Here is a 14,085-nt window from a genome sequence, read left to right on the forward strand (position 1 = left end):
CTAAGGATAATACCGTCAGTGCTTGCTCTTGTCTCAATTCTAAAAGCGTCAGTTCATGTATTGCTGTGGCTAAGGTTCGGAGTAGTAATTCATGTCGATATGTCGGAAAGGGTGTATCGGTACTTTACCCCTATTAAGTATTACCCATTGTAATGGACCAAAAGGCCAAAATGCTTTATGTTTCCCGGTTCGGACCCTACCCTAATGTCAATTCATCTAATTTAAATGGGACCATAGCAATGCATCAAATCAATGGCCCTGATTTCACTGTTTATGGGGAGAAAGGACAAAGATTATCAGGCCAAGAAATTCGTCGTTTTCGAAGTTTTGCTGCTAAAAGAAAAGGATTATGTCAAGAAAAACAGGGCATTTGATCTGGTCTTATTTTTTTTTTTTAATTTATGTTGGAATCTGTGACAATTCTCTGGGCCTGGGTCGAGATCCAGCAAAGTCGTTGTGTTTGGGTTATATCACAGGGCTTAACCTGCCCAGTAAGTGGCCCATGGGCCATTGTTTTGAGACAGAAATGAAATATCAAATATCTCCGCACCACAGTGAGGGAATGATCAACCAATACACCTCCTTGCTTACATTCCTTGCGACCTAGTTAGTAATGCCTTGCTATAAACGAAACCAGAACAAGAGAAGAAAACAAACAAAGGAGCAGAAACAAAACAACAGAAAAGAGAGAAAAAAAAAAAAAAAAGAAAAACTACAGAAAACAAGAAACAGAGGGCGTTAAGGAGGGATTAAATCCTTTTGGATCAGGCCAGAAAGCCAGAACGGGCAGCCATATTTACAGCAACCTGCACCACTCAAACCTTTTTGAGCTGCTACGTGGGCAACCATATTTGCCGATCTTGGAACCCACTCAAACTTAACAGGTACAGATCTTGCAAAGTGAAGAGAGTCTTGAATAGCAGTAGATATTTCAGAATCACAATCAACACCAGCAGAAGTCAAACAGTCCACAATAGGTTTACAGTCACTTTCTATGATGAAATGGGATAATCCAAGATAAGGACTAGGAGTAAACCAGTTAAAACTGCAAGAGCAACTAAATTGACAGAAAAACAGGTACCAAGACTATCCCTGACAACAGCTTCAGTGAAGAATCAGCTACAAAAGCTCCGTCTCCATTAATCTTTATCCAACCTGACTGAGGGGTGGGGGGGAGTCCAGTGAGACCCGGCAACTTTACCACCTTCAGAACGGGGCAGTGCTGTTGCTGCTGATGAAACTACTTGACCCCAAAACTCCTTGGCTAGCATCACAGCCCTATTAATCACCAAGCAAGGGTCAATATTAGACTCATTAAAAATAACATGTTTCTGTGAAGCCATATACACCAAATCAGAGAAGCTGTTAGAGAAAGCAACTCCTCTTTTTTGTCCTTCTGCCCTCTACAAACTCTGATCCACCCAATAAGCCAATCCTTAAAACTTGCATTGTCATTTACATTGTAAAAAAGAAGACTTAGGGGAGACCCAAACCAGCACATGCTTGCACAATCACACCTACAAATAGCATGCAAGACTGTTTCTTCCTCTTTTAGACAAATAGGGCATAACGGGGAATCTACCACTTTCCTTTTGAACAAGTTTACATTTGCTGCAATGGCTCCAATGCAACATTTCTAGAGGAAAGTTTTGAGCTTTGGAGGCACTGCCAAGGACCAAATAGATTTCCAGAGGCATTTGTCATTCTCTCTGGCCGGGCAGGAGTTACCATCTGCATTCTTCATGACAAAATAGGCTGTTTACACATTAAAGTGACTCTTTATATCTAGACTCCATATCTTATTATCTTCTTGCTCCACCAAAGGAATCCTAATACTAAGAATTTGGCGAGCTATTTCAGGAATGAAGAGTGATTTTATCATCTCAATATTCTAGGCTCTGGATCCATGGTCCATTAAGTCTGCCACCAAGGATACCCCAAGAGTTTGAGGTTTGGGCCCATAGATTCTATAGGCAGGCAAACTAGGAACCCACAGGTCCTCTCAGATGGAAATTTTCCTTCTCAATCCCACCAACCAATATGCACTTTTGGAAATGACTTCCTATCCTTCCAACACACTCCTCCAACCCCATGAACCATTTCAGGGCAAATTGTCATTTAGGAAAGACCTATGCTTCACATACTTGGCTCTCAACACTTGAGCCCAAAGACTGTTATCATTACTTATTAACCTCCAAGCCGATTTAGCTAAGAGTGCCTTGTTAAAACAAGCTGAGTTCTTGAACCCAAACCAACATCCAACTTATTTTTACTAATTTGATCCCATCTAACCCAATGTATACCTTTCGACTTGTTACTTTTACCCCACCAAAAGTTTCTTTGTGATCTCTTTATAACCTTTGATATGCTTCCAGGTAAGAGAAAGCATGACATACTATAAGTTGGTTAGGAATTCAAAACTGATTTTATAAGTACTCTTTACCTGCTTGATTCAGTAACTTATTTTTTCAACTTGAGCCATTCCTATCCACTTTGTCCACAAGATACTCAAACATCCTTGATTTGGATCAGGAAAAATGAGAGGGGAGCCCAAGGTATGTTGAGGGTTTCTCAATTTTTTTTTTTTAAATGCATGCTCTTAGCTATGATTTTCCAGAATTTAGGGTGTAGATTGGAGCTAAAAGAAATTTCAGATTTGCTTAGATTCACCTGTTGGCCCAACGCTTGTTCATAGAGTTTAATGTCCTCCATAATCTTCTGGCCTTCATCCAAGTCCGCCTTTGAGAAGATGAAACTATCATCTGCAAAAAACAAGTGAGAGATGATAGGGCCTCCATGACTCACCTTGATTATAGAAATCAGTCTACCTTAAACTAAATCATATAAAATGCTCGAAAAAACATCAACACACAAGAGAAACAGATAAGGGGACATTGGGTTCCCTTGCCTTAGCCCTCTCAAAGGGTATACTTTCCTACTTGGAGCTCCATTTATCAAAATCTGATATGACACCGATGTCACACACTCCATGACTCACTTAACCCAAGTTTGCCCAAAGCCAAGTTTTTTCAAAATTTTCCTCAAAAAAGTCCACTCTATTCTATCATAGAGTGGACTTTACTCATATCCAATTTAATGGTCATTAGACCTGTTCATGGGCTGGGTGGCCCAACGGGCCGGCCCGACCCCTGCACGGGCTTGAACACGCAAATGAGTCCGCGGGCTTGACCTTGGGCCAAAAAGCCCGGCCCGCAATAAATTCAAGTTGGGCTGGGGATTTGCCAAAATAGTCCAGCCCGACCTATAGACTAAACACAAAAACCCTAATATCCTAACCCTTCTCAGTGCTGAACCTCTTTTCTCTTCACATCCTCCTCACACTCTCAAGCAGCCGCAAAACTGGCGAACATTCACTAGCACAACAACTCCAGTAGACCGGCGGTGTCTTCTCTTTCTCTCTTTCTCTTTCTTTCTCTCTCTTGTTCCTCTTCTCACTTATTCTCTTTCAAATATCAGACACTGGCGAGGTGGCAAACACAAGCACTGGTGGCGGCGACGGCGAGTCCTCTCTCTCTCTCTCTCTCTCTAAATGCGAATTGACTCCTCTTTTCACTATCGAAATTGCTTCTCACCGCAAAGGCGCGAACTGAGAACCGACTGGTGAATCCTCTCTCTCTCTCTCTCTCACACACACAGACGCGAACTCAGCATTGGCGATCACAGCCATTGGCGGTGAGTTCTTTCTTCTGTTAGGTCGAGCTTTGGGTTTTTTATTAGGTCTGGGCTCAGGCCCATGTTATAGGCTTGTTGGTCGGGTCAGGCTCAGGCTTGGGCCGAACAAAATCATGTTTATGAAGAGTAAAAGCCTGGCCCAGCCCATGAACAGGTCTAATGGCCATATAAGTTTCCCTAGCCTTTGTTTTCCCCATAAAGTGAAAAATCTCATGGGCTATCAGTATGTTGTCCCCAATAAATCTCCCTTCTAAGAAAGCACTCTGATTGTGTAAGATCACTGAGGGAATAATTTTGTTTTTTTCATCCCAATGGCAAAGATTTTTGCAATGACCTTGAACATGATGTTGTAAAGACAGATTGTCCTGAAGTGACCTTGCTAACATTACTACGATTGACATGCATTAGAACAACTGAGTAAAAAAAAGTAAAAATATAAATAAAAATAAAACCCTTCTCCTCATCGAGCTCAGCCATCAAAAACCATATATCTGAGGCTTATACCCAATAACATCAACAATGCAAGCGCAATCACAAAAGACACTCAGGCCTAGAATTGCGATTTCATTTGCATTAAACCCCATTTGTTTGCCAATTCTTGTTCATAGGCCGGGCTCATATTTGGATTTTGTCAAAATTTAAATGAACCCGATCCAAATTTTGAGCCCGATATGGTGTAAAGTCATGCCTGAAGCCGATCCCGTGAACAGGTCTTAGTCAGTGGGGTATGTTGGTTAAATGGGCAATTGACCATTCAATTGCCCCTATATTGAGTCCCACATTAAGCCAAGATATTGGACTTGGAAGGTGGGTAAATTACTTATCTTTGCACCAATAATGTGTTCTCCTTACTGCCTCTCTCTTTACCTGGGTAGCGTGTATTGTTTAAGAACGTTAAAACCTCACTTACCGGGTGAAGCTAGCGTGGGAAACATTTGCCCAGGCACATACCATCAGGTATGTGAAAATGAAGGGAACCCTAGTACAAAAGTATTGAGTGCAAATCATCTGGGTGTGAACAATTTGATTTATCTTTGTTTCATTTGCACTCTCATGTGTTTGTAGTAGGGCAGTTGAAATATCATGCAGACGAACGGAACCTTGGGTTTCTGCTACCTCCCTGCCCTGCAGGCTTCTAAAAGATGTGGCAGGCTGCTGTGGCCTGTAGTATCAAATTTCATCCCCAAATTTGAAACCATGCCAACGCCAACCTAGAGCTGTCAATGGGTTGGGTCCGATACGCAACCCAAATTGATTAGGTTGGTTCTAGTTTCAAAAATTGGAACCAACTTGATACATTATCCTGATTATTATCAATTCGAAATCAGTTCCACTCAGTCCTAAACCAATTCAGACCCGACTTGAATCAAAATCAATTCAGCCAGAATGATTATCGGGAAAAGTATGGACATGCCCATAATAGAAACCTGAACCGCAGGCCAGCCCATACAGAGTTTATAATGACTTTGAAATTATATTTATTTAAATTTTTATTTTGAAATTTAATCTTAAATTGCAAAAACTAAAATGACCCTGCTAAGGCCCACGATCTTTGTTTTCTCCGCCCTCCCTCTTCTTTTTCTTTCCGTTGTCTCTCACACTCTCAACTCTCTTCTCTTACTATTTGTTCCTGCAACTTTTCGACCTTCGGCTGAACTTAGGCTGCTCTCCCTCCTTTGTCACTTTTATTTCTTGTCTTTATGTTACATTACATTAGAAAGATGTGGATATTCCTGGATATACACGAATACGGAAAATGTGAATCCAGTTCCAGTTCAGTGTAGTGCCTCACTTGTCCAAGTAATTTCAGGACAGATGGACTACATTTATTAGGTGGTTAGAGATAGATGTTTTTATCTTGAAAGTTCACTTCTGCTAATAGAACAGGGCTAAAACAGAAAATCATGGCGTTGGATCTACTATAATGGCCACACCATGATTAAAATCAAAGGCTTTGATTTATTTGTTTCAGTTCAGTACAGTTCTACGTCACTATTGTATCAAATGCGGGTTGTTTTGGTGGTGACAATGGAAATTGACTCCTAATCTCTGAGGACCATGTACACCGAGTCACCATCAGATAGTTGGCGATGAATAATTGAATTACAAAAGAAAAAGGAAGAAAGGATAAGGAACTTGTGTGTATGATGAGTTGACGTCGTAAAGAAGTCGATAACAGTGAGACAATGAAATGCCAGCCCAACGAATTTGAATTGCTGATTAGAGATTGGACACTACTTACCGTCATACTTACGGCTTTTACGATCGAAACCCTACTCATGTTATTATAATAAGGGTAAATTTTTTAAATTAATTTTACTTTTACTGTTTGAAAATTGATTAAATGTATCTTTACTATTTCTGACAATTTCCTAGTTCTACTTTTAAAATTTTTAAAACTCAATATTACCCTTATCCCTTTCCTCTGGACTGGCAGCCCCTACCTCCTCTAACCTCCATTCTCTTTCTTCATGTTCTCCTTCTTCAAATTTGGCATTGTTATTTCAGGTTTTTACTCTCTCCTCACAAGAATGTTGAGGACGACATCTCTCCCACTTGCAGGTCCCAGATCTTCTACTGGAACATGAAACATAGTCGCGAGTCCCAGATCTTCTCTGAGATCTTGCCCGTTCAAAGTTAAGAGCTTATCTTCCCAGTCCGGAGAGCTTCTCTCTCTCTCTCTCTGGGCTCTTGGGTTTTTCTCTCATTGCTTTGGCTATCTTCTCTGATTCTGTATGTAGATTGTAGGATTCTCAGCTCCTGCTCGAGGCAAAAGACTTGAGTAGAGAGAGAGATAAACGAAAATGCTGGTGAAGCTGCAGGTTCCGGCGAGATTGAGTGGCGAAATCGAAAATGCAAGAGACTTCATTGGTTGACGAAGGAATCAACAATAAACACCAACAGCAGAAACAAGAAGAAGAAATCGGCCGGAGTCGATTTTCCTATTTTCTTCTTCCTCCGTCCCCCTCCCAGATTTGTAGATCTGGGCTTGTGACTTTAAAAAGGAGAAGATTTCTGGCAAGATCCTGGAGAAGCTCTCCGGATTAGATAAGCTCGAAATCCTCGAACTCTCCCACAAAACGAAATTTGAATGAAGTATAGTAAAGAAGAGCCCGAGGTGGTAGCCACGGTCGTCGGTTGGAGTTGATCTCCCTATTTTCTTTTTCCTCTGTCCCTCCCAAATTTGTAGATCTGGGACTTGCGACTTTAAAAAAGGAGCAGATTTCTGGCAAGATCCCAGAGAAGCTCTCCGGATTAGATAAGCTCGGAATCCTCGATTTCTCCCACAACGAAATTTGAATGAAGTCTTAGAAGGAAGTTTCAGAGAGAGAGAGACGCCGTTCGGTATTTGCAGCGACCGCCGTCGAGCCGTCGATGGATGGCACCCCTCTCTTCTCTTTCGACAGATTGGGCGACTGTTTGAGGGTTAAAAACAGGGATAAAAATATAATTTTGCATAGGGGGGCATAACAGGCATTTTACCTTTTTCGTCTATATTTAATGATTAAGGATACACTTAATAAATTGTCATAAATATAAAAAATACACTTAATCAAATTTCAAACAATAAAGATAAAGATAGAGTTGATCAACTAACTAAACCGTAAAATTAATTTAAGAATTTTATCTTTATAATAATTTCCCCCACCTTTCCCACTTTGTGATTGTTAATAACGATTAAAAAACGCAAGTAGATAGATAAAATTTTTGGTAGGAATTCAAGTTGAACGGGTTGAATTTGGTTTATCGTCAATCCGAGGCCAAGGATGGATGAACGACACAGACAGTGTGATGGCCTAGAAAAAGAGTTAGGTGGCTCTCTCGTAGAGAGGTATATCCTCAGTTCCTCACACGTAGCTTTCGATGCTCTGATCCAACATTACTTCATAATTCAAGGTGGTTGTGGAGGGGACACACCACAATACATAAGCAGGCTAGTTGGCTTCTGATTAATTTTAGTCGTTTGGTTTGGAAAAAAAATGTAGGCTTACGTAGTTTTCCTCAGAACACGTGGCCACCTTGTTATTGGGATTAATGCATGTCCAATGGAAATGGTCCTTTCTTTTTCTTTTCTTTTTTTCTTCTTATTTGATATACTTTTTTTAAAAAAATTATCTATTTTAAAAATATTATACTATAATCTCTTTTTTTTTTAAGTTTATACGTCAATTTATATTATTTACCATCCTTTTTCTACTTTATAGTTAAATATAATTATTCACTCTCTTTTATCTGAGAGGGCTTTAGTTTTGATTGAACTGCTTTGCTTTATTAAGCTTTCGTTGGAAGAAACTACCCACATTCAGGCTTTTTGCAATGTTGACGTTACCGTGGCCAACTCCATCGTTATGACATCGACATCAACAGATAAACTCATCAAGATTCCGTCTTGTACAGCAAAATTAGTTTGACAAAAATTTGAGAATCAGATTAAACGATATGATGAGTTTTATTTGCTAAACCAATTTGTAGTTATATTTGTTCTTCTGAAAACATGATGATACTGAACTTTTCCTATAAAAACTATATCTCATGGCCCTGCAGTCTTGAATGATAGACTTTAATCGACATGAGGTTTGGTTTTATTTAACTTATATACAACATGCCTGCAGCCAAAAAAAAAAACTTAATTGCCAAAATACTTTGATAAAAGTTAAGTATCTATTGTTGTCTTATTTGCCTTAACCAGCAAGTATTTACTCAGATTGAATGAAAATTAGGTTAAGTTTGGATTGATAAATTTGTGACTGATACCCTCCGCCGCTCAGATCATGCATAATAAGTTAGGGCTGCAACTTGGGCCAGGTTCGTCCAAACCCAACCTGAAAAAGTCAGATTGGATTGGGCTGGGTTGATGGTTGGGTTAGGGTTAGGATTGACTTTTTGGGCAACCCGACCCCCTATAGTACTAGACTACTACTCTACTAGTCTACAACTCTACTACATGTTATATATATATATATATATATATATATAATATACACTGATTTGTTTAGATGCATGATAGTTGTATAACCCCTCTATATACTATCATGCCTTTCTTTAGTTTAGTTATTCGCACCTACTTGACTATTTGTCTTTTCCTTTTGTCTTGTAATTATCTATCAAATAAATTCAAATTATTTGCTTGATCCTATGAATTGTTATTAGTGATTCTGTTTTTATAATTTTATGTTTCATTATTGTTCATTTCATAAATTTATATTTTTGAGAAAAATTATATCATAAGTCATAACTCATGATAAATAAACACTTATTTTTCCATTAGATTTTAAGGGATGGGAAGGTTGGGTTGGATTAGGATTGAAGAAATTAATTAGGGTTAGGGTTAGGGTTGAATAGGTAAAGTTGAAGGTCGGGTAGGATTAGGGTTAGGGTTGGGGGTTTAGAACATAGGATTGGGCTAGGATTGGCCTCAACCCAACTTAACCCGGCCCGACTTACAACCCTACAATAAAGTTGTCATCCTTTACCACCGACCTTACTGGAGCCATTCAATGAATCGACACATGACCCTTACATGTGTCATTTTAGCCACAGAGGTCATAGGTACTTTTCAGTATACAGACTTGCCAAGTGACAACATGGTGACACTAAAACCACACATTAAAAACATCTCCCCATCAACGAAAATCTCCTACTTTTGCATGGGTTATAAAATCATCCAGATTGATTTTTTTAATTGGGATTGGATTAGCATTGAAAACTCTACCAAATTTAAACAAGCATTAATGGACATATCGTATTTATTCAGCCGATCATATTTAATATGAAAATGATATCATAATAATATTTTATTACTAAATCACCGTTTATCATATAGACAGAATATATAGATTACAATTAAACTGGAAAATAGGCTTATAGCTTTGTAGGGGCATTGAGATATAATATAGCTGGGTGAAAAAGACTGTTGAATTTTTTACAAATGGGTTGGCCAAGCAAAGGGTGAATAAGGAACCTATTTTTTGGGTTTAATCTTCTTTCATTGTAATTTACTGATGGGGGAGATAAGACTCTTTATCTGCCTCTTATTATACCTAAAGCTTCATAAATCTTAATAAAATTTCTGTTATTGATAAATATATATATAAAGCCTCAGCCTGCCCTGTTGCCACCCTTACTTAAATTCCCACATTTACTCATTGAGTCTCGACTGAGCCTTCTCTGACCTGGATCCAGTACGCCCCGTTGGCAACATTAAATTGTATATTGGAATTTGACGATGAATGAAATTAATCAACAACAATAATAATACAACTCTTACCCAACTCAACCTTATTTCTTAGCGCTGCATTAAAGCTTGTTAATGTGTTTGCCAAATTCCAATATTCAAAATTTTGGACTCGGGCCCTGAAAATAAATACCAAATACATTGCGATCAATCCCAAAGCCAACCTCCAAGTGCTAATTGCGTGCATTTACTGGTGTAGATTTTGACCCTTCAATCAACAGAGTAAGGTGCCTCAGATGGACCCAATGGGCCTGTTAGTCGGTGGGTCTTGAATCTTTATTTCTTGATTCTTGAATCATATAAATACATGATCCGGGGGCTGTTTTCTAGACCAATCTTCTTCCCGTTCTCCCCTCCTCCATTCTACTTTGTTATAACCCAAACAAAAAACAAAGCTTTGGTATCTTGTTTATTAGAGAATAGACAAAACCCCAATGAAGCCTGTCACTCTAGAATTGGGTCCAGCCTCATTGAGTACTTACCTCGCTGTTTTATTCTCGGTCTTTATTTGTTTTCAGTTCCAGATCATTCAAGCCGGGTTCGTCCTACCTAACAACAATGTTTCAGTTCCGGCGCTGTTGGTGTTCGGAGATTCATACGTGGACACAGGCAACAATAACTATCTTGCCACGGTGGCAAAATCTAATTTCCCTCCATATGGGGAAGACTTCCCCGGAGGAAAACCGACGGGAAGGTTTAGCAACGGAAGGGTCCTCTCAGACCTTATAGGTAGTTCTCTTTATCCTCATTTTCTGTTCAAACTCCTGCTTTTCGAGAGCGTCAAATAGAGAAATGGGTAAGAATTGCAGCAGGTCCTCTGTTAGCTAATAAGCATGGTGGGCCAAGATCACATCCATTTATGAGAGAATATAAGTAGTTTGTGTAAAAAAAAATAACTCTGAATTTTGTGTCATGATTACATTCTTAATTGCAGCTCGCATGGTCGCCTACTAAAGTTTTACTTTGATGGGAGAAAAAATAATTGCAAATAGAAATAGTTGTTTACATTAGATGTGTATTAATGGAAAGATTGTACTGGGTTGCTATAATAATTTATCGAACACTTACTCTCCCTCCCTCCTGCACTGCACTCTACACATAAATTTGTTTATGAATCAAGATGATTTATTCTTAAATGAAATTTCCAGCTGAGGGTTTAGGAATCAAGGAGCTGGTGCCGCCCTATCTTGACCCGAATCTACAAATTCAGGACCTTCTTACCGGCGTAAACTTTGGCTCTGCCGGTGCAGGATTTGATACTGTCACCCCTGAAGTACTGGTAAATTAATCATACTCTTCCTTTGTCTCTTGCTATTCTTCAACCCATGTTTTTATCTTCTGTTCCATGACTAAAGTCGTTTCTTTTCTTTTTGTCTTCTTATTCATCAAACCAAACCATCAGTCAGTGTTGACAATGTCGAATGAGTTGGAGCTATTCCATGAATACATAGATAAATTGAAGGCAGCTGTGGGAGAGGAGAGGACGGCGACCATCTTATCTGAGAGCATATACATTGTCTGTGCAGGAACCAACGACGTTTCAGGGTATTTCCTGACTGATTTCAGGAAAAAGAACTACGATGTCCCTGCTTACACGGATCTCATGGTCCAATTAATTTCTGGTTTCATCAATGTAAGTTTTGAGTGTAGGATAGTGGCAACCTGCATGCATCCTCTATTCTCTTCGATCAAATAATAATAATAATAATAAAGAACAGAAAAGAAAAAATAGATTTCAAAAAATTAAAACCGGTTTTGAGAAGCTGTGGAACTTGGTTTCGGACTAATTAAGCTTGGCAGGAACTATACGATCTTGGGGCAAGAAGAATTGCTTTGTTGAACACTCCACCAGTAGGATGTGTGCCATTCCAGAGAACCCTTGGTGGAGGTAAAAACAGAGAGTGTGCAGAGAAGTTAAACTTTGCAGCAAGGCTGTTGAACTCAAAGCTATCTTCCCTGCTTAATTCACTTAATCACAAGCTCCCAGAGATAAGGCTGGTTTACATCGATTTTTACTCTTCATTACTGGATATCATACAAAGGTCTCACAATTATGGTACCTCCCTCCCCCTCCCCCTCCCCCTCCTCATCTTCTTCGTTAATTATGCCTGATTTGTCTGCAACAAATCAGGATTAATTTGAGTAATTACTGACTTGTCATGGTTAATGACTGAACAAACCCCAGGATTTGAAGAGGTTAAAAAGGGATGCTGCGGTACAGGGACTATAGAACAAGGAATACTGTGCAATGAATTGAACCCTCATACGTGTACAGATGTCTCCAAGTATGTATTTTGGGACAGTTATCATTTCACAGAGAGAACCAACAAGGTCCTGTTCGCTGCATTTCGTCAGAATCTCGCAAACAACTTGTTCTAGAGGCGGCGAATGCTAATCGTAATCGGGCTGCTCATCTCATGAAGCGGCACAAAGGGGATTTAATTGAATTAGGAGTGTTTGGTCAGACCCACTCACCCACCCACCCACCAGCTTGGTTCACAGATTGTTTAACGAATGTCTCTGGAAAGAATAAATGAAAATTTTATCAAGCACATCACATCTTGTAAGCCAATCCAACGTTAACCAAATGTCCATCATCATTATTTTCTTCTAAGCCTTGTCTTTATGTTCATCAAATATCCATACTAGGCCATTTGCGTCTACCTTGGGTAGAGGGACTACTGAGGGGCCAATTTTATGATTTTATCCAATCTTCTACTAACAGGGAGTGTACAGTGGACTACATAGCTGGTCAGGAGTGGACACGTCAGTGATCTGTTGGTTCCAATTTATCATGTCCCCCCGTTCCAACTACCAATCCTTCATCTATCCGTTTAAGGGGTCATCAACATTGATGATAAGCAATTTGGTGCTTCTTGTTGGTCGACAGTTTCTTAGGCCAATACAATCATACCATCACCACCACCACAACATCAATAATAATAATAATAATAATAATAATAATCTTATATAATTCCATGCATTTTCTAAAACCTGCCCTATAAGTTTTGCATTTTTAATAAAGTATCACCTATAATTTGCAACCAATTTAGTTGAGACCCAATTTATTATCATTTGAAAATGATCACAAGACCACCAAACGAGCACGTGTGATTTTTATTTCGATAGTACCCTAGCACTTGATTTCAAGCTTTAGCGTCTAGGAAGTTATTCCATCAAGGGGATGGGTTGAGTAACAAAATCAAATGATTAACCAGTCGACACACAAAATGACTATTCAGTAATAACCAGTAGATCCAGAAGTGGATTACAAAAAGAGTATACCATTAGCTTTAATCAACTGATAAAAACATCAACGTATAGAAATTAAGGGGCGTAGACTAATGAACCGCGGATTACTCCTGCGTAATTTACTAGTGAGGAGTTTCGTGATTTGGGTCAAGTCTCCTGATTATTTTTCATTCTATCACGTGCAGTGTCTACTTATCATTTGTTTAGAAACAAGTTATGGCAATACTATTCATGTGGATTATGCAAATTAATGTGATACAGGCATAAGTGGATGCGGAGATAACCAATACATGACAAGCAAATAGAAGTCCGTAACCATTAACCAAGGTCTTTAATTACAACATTTTGTATTGATTAATATAAAATTTTGAGAAATTATCTTATCACACCGCATTATATATTGGATTGGGTATTGACATTTATTATACAAACATCAAATTTGATGAAACAACAATGGTACCTGATGATGTGCGTTTTGATAGTTCCCGATTGGCAGGTGACTCGGATGCTTAGCTAAATTATGATGAGCTGAAAGGTGGTTCTGACGCCTAATAGAATGGTGATGAGTTAGGAAGTGGCTCTGATGCCAAACTGAATGGTGACGAGCTAGAAGGTGGTTGACACCTAGTTGAATGGTGATGAGCTTGAAGGTGGCTGACACCAAGTTGAATGGTGATGGGATGGGAGGTGCCTGTGACGCCTAGCTGAATGGTGACAAGCTGGAAGGTGTTTCTGATGCCTAGCTAAATGGTAATGAACTGGAAAGTGGCTCTAATACCTAGCTGAATGGTGACAAACAAGGAAGTGGCTCTGACGCTTAGCTGAATGGTGACGAACTGATAGGTGGCTAAGGCACCTAGTTGAATTGTCCCTACCTGAAGGTGGCGAGCTGCATAGTTTACTGG

The 14,085-nt window shown here is 39.3% G+C and overlaps 1 protein-coding gene across 1 annotated transcript; it reads left to right on the forward strand.

Moving 5' to 3' along the window:
• Window positions 1-9,820: 9,820 nt before the first annotated feature.
• Window positions 9,821-12,542, forward strand: LOC148849921 (GDSL esterase/lipase EXL3-like). The gene is made up of 5 exons (XM_088947094.1): window positions 9,821-10,657; window positions 11,077-11,207; window positions 11,331-11,561; window positions 11,729-11,984; window positions 12,114-12,542. Exons 1-5 carry the CDS (start codon window positions 10,363-10,365, stop codon window positions 12,305-12,307), a joined length of 1,107 nt encoding a protein of 368 aa, XP_088803220.1. The 5' UTR covers window positions 9,821-10,362; the 3' UTR covers window positions 12,308-12,542.
• The last annotated feature ends 1,543 nt before the right edge of the window (window positions 12,543-14,085 follow it).

The sequence above is a fragment of the Nelumbo lutea genome, chromosome 5 (assembly GCF_056320005.1).
Source record: "Nelumbo lutea isolate HS-2025 chromosome 5, American lotus-T2T, whole genome shotgun sequence".
Classification (NCBI taxonomy): Eukaryota; Viridiplantae; Streptophyta; class Magnoliopsida; order Proteales; family Nelumbonaceae; genus Nelumbo; species Nelumbo lutea.